The sequence below is a fragment of the Mus pahari genome, chromosome 14 (genome assembly GCF_900095145.1).
Source record: "Mus pahari chromosome 14, PAHARI_EIJ_v1.1, whole genome shotgun sequence".
Lineage (NCBI taxonomy): Eukaryota > Metazoa > Chordata > Mammalia > Rodentia > Muridae > Mus > Mus pahari.
Window position 1 is genome coordinate 47913373 of NC_034603.1, and position 8889 is coordinate 47922261.

The following is an 8889-nucleotide window of genomic DNA, read 5'->3' on the forward strand; positions in this document are numbered from 1 at the left end:
AAAAAAAAAAAAAAAAAAAAAAAAAAAAACCTGGCTGGCCTTGAACTCTCAAGATTCACCAGACTTTGCTGGGAGTAAGGCCTGTGTGTGGGCACCACTCCCAACAATCACAGTCTTCTGGGTGAGTCATGGTTTCATTTCAAGTTCATTTTCAAGTTCTACAATTACGCCAACCTGCTCTTGTCTTATAGTTCATGACTCACAATGGGAACCTCAGTGTGAAAGCCAAGTTTGAAGCAAGAGTCCCTGCTTTCTACTACGTCCCTCAGGCCAACGACTGTCTGTAAGTGAGTGACCTGGGGAGGGGTGTCCTCAGCCCTTCTCTGTCCCTGGTACCTTTGTCTGAGGTGAGTTCTCCTGTGATCTGGATGGAAGGTTGCTTCAAGGATGGATTTGGTATTACCACAGAGGGTAGATAGAAATCCTGCCTGAAATCAAGTGTGGTGGCAAAAGCCTGTGTCCCGGATGCTCAGGAACTGAGTGAGAGGGTCGGCCTCAGCTACACAGCGAGGTGGAAGTCAGAATGGGCTACCTGAGACTCCACCTCAGACAAAACAGAAGCCGCTCATATTTGTGGAGCATTTCCAAGTGTGCTGAGCTCCGTGTTAAATGCTGTGTGCGTTATTGCCAGACATCCTCAGCGACCCTGAAAGGATGACTGTCACCCTGTGATTTGGAGACAGAACCTGATGGGTGTGAAGGGACACTAGGAAAACCCAATCTAGTAAGAGGGCTGTAAAGGAGAGGGATGGGAAGGACCAAAGAACCTAGTGACCCCAAACTAGTGACCCCAGGTAGACACAGTCCCATGCAGGCATGGCTGCAAAGTTATATTTGAACCACTGAGTCTCAATGTGGTGCACCCAGGCCTTGTACAAATACATAACTGTGATTGGTGGTTCTGTGAGTCTTGCAGTTAGGTGACCCAGGGCCTACTGATGCCAATGCGGACTGGCAAGGAAGCCCATCTTTATATGCAGAGGGCTTCAGGTTTCCCCTCCCCACATCTCTACTGCTACCCAGCTATAAAAAGGTGGCCAAGATACCAAGCCTCTTGGATGTCCCTCTGCATGTAGCCCAAGTCTCCCTTCAAAAGTGTAAACAGGAACATGACTTCCAACATGATGTGGATGAAATGACACCATTTGTTTAAGCATCTCCCATGTCATCCAGCATGCATTTCTCAGTGTCTACAGCGATACCAGGTCCTTCACGCCTCGCCTCTGAGAGTTATGTTGGACACAATTTGAAAGAACCTGTCCCACCTTGCACCATTGCTACCACACAGCCTTTGCCCCAAGGCCCTGGACAGCATCTCTCTCTCTCTCTCTCTCTCTCTCTCTCTCTCTCTCTCTCTCTCTCTCTCGTTTTTTCAAGACATGGTTTCTCTGTGTAGCCCTGGCTGTCCTGGAACTCACTCTGTAGACCAAGCTGGCCTTGAACTCAGAAATCTGCCTGCCTCTGTCTCCCAAGTGCTAGGATTAAAGGCATGCACCACTACCACCCAGTGGACAGCATCTCTTGCAAGGGCTTTCTACACTGACCCCTTCAGCATTGTTTATTGTAACTCCCAGAAATGTCTTTGCATTTTAATCCCTGTTGACTGAAGGTTGGTGGCCTCTTCTCTCCAGTTTTAAAATTTCTACATTCCCCACCTTGGGGACCAGAACAACAGTCCCCAGTCTCTAGTCTGTCCCCCAGTGTTGGTCCTATGGCCCAGGATTCCCATCTTCATGCTGGGCCTGGTGCTATCTTCTCTATCCTATGGGAAAGGCTGTACCTTAGGGAGTACTGGGGACCAAAACCAGGGACCATGCATATCAGGCCAGCCCTCTACCTCTGAGCTTCACCTCAAACAATGAAAGAACTCTTGTCTGTAAGTCACAGGATTCTAGCTTTGCCTAGCTCAGGTACCAAAAGATTATGTGGGCTCTGAAGATCAGATGCCAGGAAGGACAGAAAGGAAGTCACCCTCAAGAATAATCCCATCCCAGGTGTGATGATACATACCTGTAATCCTGGGATTAAGGAGGCCAAGGAGGCTGAGACCAGAGGAGGTGGGGGTTGGACTACAGTATGGCAAGATCCTATTTCAAAACAATATCAGCAAAGGTCTGCAAGATGGCCCAGTGGGCAAAGGCACCTGCCATTATGTCGGAGAGCCCAAGTTCCATTTTTGAGATTTGCATGAAGGAAGGAGAGAAATGGAAAAGAAGAAACAAGAGAGAGGATGAAGAAGAGGATCATGATACCAGAAGCTCAAATATGACCAAGGAAAAGGATGGAGAAGGCACACCAGGGGCTCAAGCATGACAGGGTCTATACTCTCATGGCTCTTGTCAGCCATCTTTCTCTCAGGCTGACTTCTACCTGCAGCTGGCAGCAAATCCACTTGCAGGTGCATGCTGTGCTGCCCAGCATGGCCCAGAGAGGGCTTCCAGTCAGTCTCTAACTTTCGCTCCCTTTGGCCCATGCAGCCCAGAGCAACCCAGAGCTCCAGGTGACCTGTTTGGGTCAGATGTACAGTTCTAGGTCACTCCTGGGACCAGGCCATTCAGTCCTAACCTTTGGACCACGTACCTGGAAAAGATAAGAAGGAACAAACAATGGAGATAGGTTTGCTCTCAGCTGCACAGTTTCACTGCAGCCAAGAATAACATTTGATCAAGGTGAGCAGTAAGAACCTGCGGTGAGCCTGGTGTTGGGGAAGCACAACTTCTCACTGTCTGGGAGGCAGAAGCAAGCAGTTCTCTGTGAGTTCATGGCCAGCCAACATAGTAAGTCACTGTCAAACAACCCACCCTACTTTGTGTTGAATGTAGTGCTGGGCTCTTTACATAGGAACGGCACCTCAGCAGCACGAGGGAAGGCAGGTTTATTACTGCCGCTTTCCTAGGTTTAGAGATGTTAGGTAATTTGGCCTGGCAATGTCGCACAGTTGGTAGAGTGCTTGCTCAACTTAAAGTCCTAGGTTTGATCTCCAGTGCTACATAAAACCAGATATGGTGGCAGACATCTGTAATCCCAGCACTTGGTAGCATGGGGGGGGGGGGCGTGGGGTGGAAGCAGGAAGATCATGAGTTCAAAGTCAATCTCAGCTACTCTGGACACCTCGGGTTTGGCCTGGGATAGGCTAGACCTCATTTCCAAAGACATGAAACAGAAAGTTGAGTCAGTTTGCTCTATGCAGTGGGGTGGGCCAGAGTTCATCAGTAGGTCCGGGACATTCACTGCTCAAGTCCCCGAGCTGGCGGTGGGGGCAGGTTAAGTGTGCAGGGAGCTGATATCTTCATCAATGATTCAGAGGGTTGAGGGTCAGTCTAGTGTTTCTTAAGAAGACACATTTCCAGCCGGGCCTGGTGGCGCATGCCTTTAATCCCAGCACTCGAGAAGCAGAGGCAGGCGGATTTCTGAGTTCNAGGCCAGCCTGGTCTACAGAGTGAGTTCCAGGACAGCCAGGACTACACAGAGAAACCCTGTCTCAAAACAAAACAAAACAAAACAAAACAAAACAAAACAAAACAACAAAAAAAAGAAGACACATTTCCCTGGTGTGTCATCTGGAGAGCAGAAGCTGCTTAGGAGATAGAAGCCAGAGGTACAGCTGCATATTCCATAGAGCACAGGACACCCCACTTCCACTACAGAGAACCACCCAGCACCAGTGTTAACTATCCTAAGGAGGAGAACCTCTGGGTATCTTGAGATGGCAGCTCCTGGGTTGTCCCCACCCTCGACTGCAGAGTCTGGGAAGTCACTGTGGGAAGACACTGAAGACACGACTAACCAAAAATTCTCTTTTTAGGGTCTTGAAGGAACAATGGATTCGAGCTAAGTATGAAAGACAGGAGTTTATGGCTAATGACAAAGCTGTCTCACCCCCAGGTAAAGTTACTGTTTTGTATATATATATATCTGTGTGTGTGTGTGTGTGTGTGTGTGTGTGTATGCACCACATGTATGCAGTGCACCCAAAGGCCAGGACAGGGTATTAGATCCTCTGGAGTTGTGACAGTTTTGAGCCATGTGGGTACAGCAGGGATTTGAACCTGGATAACCTGGATCCTCCGAGAGAGCAGCCAATGTTCTCAGCCACTGAGCCATCTCTGCAGCCCAAAAGTTTCCATCTTAATGTTTTGAGGTCTATGTTCTAATGAGCTCTGGATAACAGAAGGGGGAGGTAGGCTTGGTAGGGGCATGAGCTGGATTTTAGCTTCTCTTTCCACACTCATGCAGGGAACCTCCCTGGCAGTCCTAGATCCAGGGCAGGTTTTCACACTGACTCGAATTCTCAAGCTGGCACTCTCCAGAGGACAAAGGTCTTGAAGGACCTCAGCTTCCAGGATTTCTAGGAGTACAAATTATTCCTCAACTAATAGATGTCTTAAGGATCACTCTTTTTTAAAAATTATTTATTATTATATGTAAGTACACTGTAGCTGTCTTCAGACACACCAGAAGAGGGAGTCAGATCCCATTACAGATGGCTGTGAGCCACCATGTGGTTGCTGGGAATTGAACTCAGGACCTCTGGAAGAGCAGTCAGTGCTCTTAACCACTGAGCCATCTCTCCAGCCCGAGGATCACTCTTGTACTCTTAAACTTGGCAGATGTCAATGTCAAAGTTGGCTAGGAATATATAACTTATACATACATACATACATACATACATACATACATACATACATACAGTCTCACTATATATCCCTGGCTTGCTTGAAACTCTCAGTGTATCCCAGGCTGGCCCTAAACTCTTAAAGACCTGTTTCTGCCTCCTGAGTGCTGGGATCAAAGGTTTGTACTACCACACATTCCCTTCATTCCTTTGAGGCAAGGTCTCATCTATCTCAGGGTGACCTTGAACTCATGAACTCACTGTATAGCCAGGGATGACCTTGAATTCCTGCTCCTGTTGCTTCTACCTCCAGAATGTTAGGGCTATAGCCACCAGTACGGACCTTATACAGTGCTGGGGGTTACATACAAAGTTTCTTGGGTGCTATGAGAGACTCTGCCAGCTGAGCCACATTCCCCAGCCCAGGCCCTCCTTCAGAATTAGTCCTGTCTCTCAATACCTGGGCTTCTCAAGATTTTTTTTCTTTCTTTCTTTTTCCTCCTCTCTTACCCCTCCCCTCTCCTCCCCTCTCTTCTCTGTCTTTCCCTTTTTTTTAATTAAATTTTAAAAAATCTTTATTCTTATGTATGATTGTTTAGCCCGAATGTATGTATGTGTACCACGTGTAATACTGGTGCCCTCAGAGGTCAGACAAGAGTCTCTGATCCTCTGGAACTGGAGTTACGGATGGTTGTGAGCTACCATGTGTGTGTGTGGAGAACGGAACCTGGATCCTTTGTAAAAATAGCAAGTGCTCTTAACTGCTGAGCCATTTCCCCAACACCTTTTTTCTTTTCTTTCCTTTTTTTTTTTTTTTTTTTTCTGTAACAAGGTCTTGCTATGTAGCCAAGACTGGCATTGAACTCATAACTCGTAACTGCTCCCTTTCCTCAGCCTACATCCTGGGATCCCAGGCCCCAATTCCCCTGCCTTCTTCTCAGAAAGCAGCGGGACCTCGTGGAGAAGCGAGGAAGAAGGGTTTTGCACGGTGGGTGGAGACTGAAATCGTATATAGTGCCCCAGATAGGACCTGTGTCCCGCACCAGAGAGGGACAGATGGCTACACTCCTGCAGTGGGTGAAGGCTCCTCTGCACTCGAGGCTCAGGTTACCTTATTTAGTTGACTTCATGGCTCGTTTCTTGCCCTTGGTGGTTAAGGTAACCGAGACGGGTTCCTGTGGAAGCGAGGACGGGACAACGCACAGTTCCTGAGAAGACGGTTTGTCCTTCTGTCGAGGGAAGGCCTCCTGAAGTACTACACCAAGGAGGAGGTAAGAGGCCAGGCCGCCTGTGTCTTCTCAGGAGCACCCCGTTCAACCCTGGCAAGGATGATCTTCTCCTACTTCTCCTTGGCTACGGTCAATCCAGTCTACCAGCAGCCACACTTTGGTCACTCAAAAGTCACCTTAGTTTGCTCCATTTCACATTGTTGTTCTCTAATTTTTTCTTTCTTTTTTGTGAGAGTCTCACTATGTAACCCTTACTAGTTCGGAATTTACTACTTAAATCAGGATGGCCTTGAACTCACAGAAAGCCCCCCCCCCAAGTGCTCAGATTATAGGACGGTGACACCATGCCTGGCTAAAAACAATTTTATTGAGGTATATTTACATATTTGGTTTAATCATTTAAATGAGGCTGGGCAAATGACTTGTGATACCAATCCCAGCACTTGGGAGGCAGAGGCAGGTGGTCTCTGTGAGCTTGAGGCTAGTCTGGTCTACATAGTGAGTTCTAGGACACCCAGGGCTGTATGGTGAGACCTTGCTTAAAAAACAAACAAACAGAGCCGGGCATGGTGGCTCACGCCTTTAATTCCAGCACTCGGGAGGCAGAGGCAGGTGGATTTCTGAGTTCGAGGCCAGCCTGGTCTACAGAGTGAGTTCCAGGACAGCCAGGGCTATACAGAGAAACCCTGTCTTGAAAAACCAAAACAAACAAACAAACAAACAAATAAATATTAAACAAATAAAATAAAAGTAAACCCCCGCTCCCTTGCCCATTGCCCTGGAGAACCCCGTGGTCAGTCCAGTCGGGAGTCTACTTCTTCTATTTTTTTTCTTCTTATGGTGCTAGGGACTGAGTCCAGGGTTTGCGCAGGCTGGACATCGCTCTATCGTTGAGCTCATCCCTAGCACAGCTGGCTCAAGCCTCTTTAAGGCACAGAGGCTGTTTGCTTTAATGCAAAAGTGATTGTTGCTGGGTGTGGTGCCACCTGCCTTTCATCCCCGTGTCCCCAAAACAGAAGCTCATGGGTATCTATGAGTCCCAGGCCAGCCTTTCATCCCTGTGTCCCCAAAACAGAAGCTCATGGGTATCTATGAGTTCCAGCCAGCCTAATGGACACAGTGAGTCCCAGGCCAACCTGGGCTGACTGCACGGTGACTTTCAGGCCATCCTGGGGTGTATAGGAAGCCCTGTCTAAACAAGAGCTGGAGAAATGGCTTAACAGTTAAGAGCACTTGTCGCTCTTGCAGAGGACTCTGGTGTGGTTCTCCGCACCCACCTCGTGGCTCAAAACCACCCCTAACTGAAGTTTCCAGGGACTCAACACCCTCCTCTGAACTCACACGCATCAGGCATGTACACAGCACACATACCTACCTGGCGGCAAAGCACTTCCACACACGAAACAGGATAAACCTAAAAATAAGTCAAAACCAAACCCAACCAACCAAATGAAAGAACAAAATTGCCAAACCTTCAGAAGGCCGGCCAGGAACTCTGTGCTACAGGGTCACGACAAAACATGCACCCAGCCTTACTTAAGGGGGGGATGCAGTTCTACATCCTTCTGGGGACTACTGGGAGAGAAGGAAGTGGCGAGGATATCTTTGTAGGCCAGCTACCACAGCGAGCCCTGAGGCGTGCCGGTATTAAGAGAACAGAGGGGGAAAAACAAAAACAAAAAATCAAAAAGTGCTAACAAAGTTGACTGTGAAGGAGCAGCCGACCAGAGGGGCGAGCTCTGAGCTCTGAGCTCGGCCTTAAGGCATTTGGTCTGTGTGTTTCCCGGATGTTCTTCTAGAGGAGTAGACAGTTCTAGAAGGGCGAGCTGGTATGTCCTGGGCTGAGGGAAGAGTAGACGGGAGGAAAGAGGGGACCGGACACTTTTAAGCCCTGACTGCTTTTTCAACGCTTCCGGTTTTTTTTCAAGGAAGGAAGAGAAATGCTCTCCTGTGGTCAGGCAGGGCCCAAACCCCACTGGTGGCTGTGACTTGGTCTCCATGACAGGGTTTCCTCCTTAGCTGGATAAAGATTATTAGATTTTCAGTCCCAGTCCAGTCCAGTATGTTGTGTTTTAAAGGCAGTGGGGGTGACAGTGGCCTGTATTCACTTTTGCTTGGTTTTCTTTGGCGATGCGATCCTGCTGTGTAGCCCCTGTGGGCCTTTAACTCGCAGTTGTCCTGCCTGGATTTCCTGCGTGCTGAGATTACAGGAGTGTTCTCCATAGGGGCATTTCTTTTCTTTTCTTTCTCTTTTTAAAATATGTTTCCCAAAATAGAATGTTATTTTGTAAATTATGAAAGTAATTCATTTTCATGTAAAAATTTTGGATTGTGCAAAGAATTAAGCTAAGCGGAGTCACAATTTCTCTGGAGGTTGAGGCAGGAGGGATTTCAAGAGTTAAAGACTAACCTGGGCACCCACACGTGATGGCTCATGCCTGTAATCCCAGCTCTCAGGAGGCCAAGGCAGGCAGACCTCTGAGAGTGGGAGGCCAGCCTCATCTACAGATCAAATTCTAGGACAGCAAGAGGTCACAGAGAAACCCTGTCTGAAAACAAAAATAAAAACAAAACAAGAGAAGAGAGAACTTTATTTTAGCCCAACTCTAAAAAGAAAAAAGAAAACCCACAAAACTAAATTTCCACTTACAATTAACCAAGGAAATGATAATATAAGTGAGAATTAACTGCTGCTCAACAATGAGAAGGGATGAAGTAGGGTTTAGAGAGATGGCTTAACAGCTAAGAGCATGTGTTGCTCTCCCAGAGAACCCAAGTATTGTTCCCAGCACCACATTAGGTGGCTCACAACCTCCTGTAACGCCAGAGGATCTCATGCCCCCTTCTGTCTTCTGAGAGCATTGCACACACATGGTGCACATAGATATGCTCAGGTACACAGACATACACACAGTATAAATATAACAATCTTCCAAAATGGATAACTGTAACAATAAAACAATGAGGTAAAAATTTAAAATATTTTCTAGCGCCGGGCGTGGAGGCACACGCCTTTAATTCCAGCACTTGGGAGGCAGAGGCAGG

At 47.7% G+C, this 8889-nt stretch overlaps 1 protein-coding gene and 1 long non-coding RNA gene across 3 annotated transcripts in view; one reads left to right on the top strand and one right to left on the bottom strand.

Annotated features, from left to right (window-relative positions):
- Adap2 (ArfGAP with dual PH domains 2) overlaps positions 1–8889 on the top strand; it is a 25874-nt gene that overhangs the window by 2838 nt on the left and 14147 nt on the right. For both annotated transcript variants that reach the window (XM_021213000.2, XM_029546513.1), the window contains exons 3-5: positions 192–283; positions 3806–3885; positions 5774–5886. In XM_021213000.2, the coding sequence (XP_021068659.1) occupies positions 192–283; positions 3806–3885; positions 5774–5886 (285 nt within the window). The remainder of the gene's footprint in view (positions 1–191; positions 284–3805; positions 3886–5773; positions 5887–8889) is intronic.
- Positions 2209–8889, bottom strand: part of LOC110332050 — a 19456-nt gene continuing 12775 nt past the window's right edge. Inside the window, exon 3 of the long non-coding RNA XR_002381027.1 lies at positions 2209–2580. This is a non-coding gene — a long non-coding RNA (uncharacterized LOC110332050). The remainder of the gene's footprint in view (positions 2581–8889) is intronic.